This window comes from Fulmarus glacialis, unplaced genomic scaffold (genome assembly GCF_000690835.1).
Source record: "Fulmarus glacialis isolate BGI_N327 unplaced genomic scaffold, ASM69083v1 Scaffold37929, whole genome shotgun sequence".
Classification (NCBI taxonomy): Eukaryota; Metazoa; Chordata; class Aves; order Procellariiformes; family Procellariidae; genus Fulmarus; species Fulmarus glacialis.
The window spans coordinates 1-1,601 of NW_009233239.1; the positions used below are offsets into that span (position 1 = coordinate 1).

Below are 1,601 nucleotides of genomic sequence, written 5' to 3' on the forward strand. Positions count from 1 at the left end.
TTGTCCCCAGGGTGAAGGAGACGTCGGGGTGGCAGCAGGTCTTCTCCAGCCCGCGGTTGGACTGGGTGATCGAAAGGGTGGCCCTCAACGCCAAGGTGCTCGGCGGAGCTTTGGGTGACCACGACAAGATGGTGGCCGTGGCGTCCTGCAACGAGATCATCCTCTGGGCCCTGCAAGCCGACGGCAACGGCAGTGAGATCGGTGAGATCTCTCCCCGCTGACTCGATCCTCGAGGATCCTCGAGGATCTTGGCAAGATCCGGCTTTCTCGGCATCCTCTTGGATGTCTTCTCCTCGCCCAGGCGTCTTCCACCTGGGAGTACCGGTGGAAGCCCTCTTCTTCGTGGGGAACCAACTCATCGCCACCAGCCACACCGGCAAAATCGGCGTCTGGAACGCCGTCACCAAGCACTGGCAGGGGAGCACGGGCGCCACCGCCACCAGATTGTCCCCAAATTGTCCCCAAAACTCCTTTCTATCCCTCCCGCAGATCCAGGATGTTGTCCCCATCAACAGCTACGACGCTGCCGGCACCTTCCTCCTCCTCGGTTGCAACAACGGCTCCATCTACTACGTGGGTGAGCGCCGATGACGCGGCTTTAACCGCCCCGGCCGGTGGCAACGCCGTCACCGTCCCTCTGTCCCTCCCCATCAGACGTTCAGAAGTTCCCCCTGCGCATGAAGGACAACGATCTGCTGGTGACGGAGCTCTACCGCGACCCCACCGAAGACGCCGTCACCGCCCTCAGCGTCTACCTCACCCCCAAGACCAGTAAGACCTCCCGCCGCCCACCCTGGGAGGCTCTTCGCCCCACCAGTTTGCTACTGGGGTGAACTGGAAAAGCTTTGGGATCATTCTGGAGGGGTTTGTGTCCGTAGGTGACAGCGGGAATTGGATCGAGATCGCCTACGGCACCAGCTCCGGCGTGGTACGGGTTATCGTGCAGCACCCCGAAACCGTGGGCTCCGGTCCTCAACTCTTCCAAACCTTCACCGTACACCGCAGCCCCGTCACCAAAATCATGCTTTCGGAGAAACACCTCATCTCCGGTGAGCGCCGGGCGAGGAAAACACCAACGGGCGAGGAAATCGCCGGCGTTTGCCGCTCATCCGCCCTCCGTCTTCCCAGTTTGTGCCGATAACAACCACGTCCGGACCTGGACGGTGACTCGTTTCCGCGGGATGATTTCCACCCAACCCGGCTCGACGCCGTTGGCTTCCTTCAAAATCCTTTCGCTGGATGATCTCGACGGTCCCGCCGGCTGCGGCGCCGGCACCGATATCGGTAAGAGGGTGCCGGGTTTGGGGGTGAGGCGGGACGACGGCGCGAGATGGGTGCTGAGCGGCGGGTTTTTTTGCCGGCAGGACCCTTCGGCGAGCGGGATGAGCAGCAGGTCTTCATCCAAAGAGTGGTGCCGGATGCGTGCCAGGTCTTCGTCCGGCTTTCCTCCACCGGCAAAAGGTGAGCGCGACCGGATTTGCCACCGCTGAAGGAAAAAAATTGGGGTGCTGGGAGTTTTTGGGGGGGTCATAAAGCGTCATTCACCCCCTCCCCAGGATCTGCGAGGTGCGTTCGGTCGACGCCGCGGCCATCACCGCCTT

At 62.0% G+C, this 1,601-nt stretch overlaps 1 protein-coding gene across 1 annotated transcript; it reads left to right on the forward strand.

The window, feature by feature from the left end:
- Window positions 1–8: 8 nt before the first annotated feature.
- LOC104082227 (SH3KBP1-binding protein 1-like) lies at window positions 9–1,575 on the forward strand (the record flags this gene model as incomplete). The annotated part of the gene is made up of 8 exons (XM_009585258.1): window positions 9–201; window positions 302–418; window positions 491–577; window positions 655–771; window positions 879–1,049; window positions 1,129–1,284; window positions 1,365–1,461; window positions 1,557–1,575. Coding segments are annotated over 8 exons (957 nt in total), but the record flags the coding sequence as incomplete, so codon positions are not given.
- Between the last annotated feature and the right edge of the window lie 26 nt (window positions 1,576–1,601).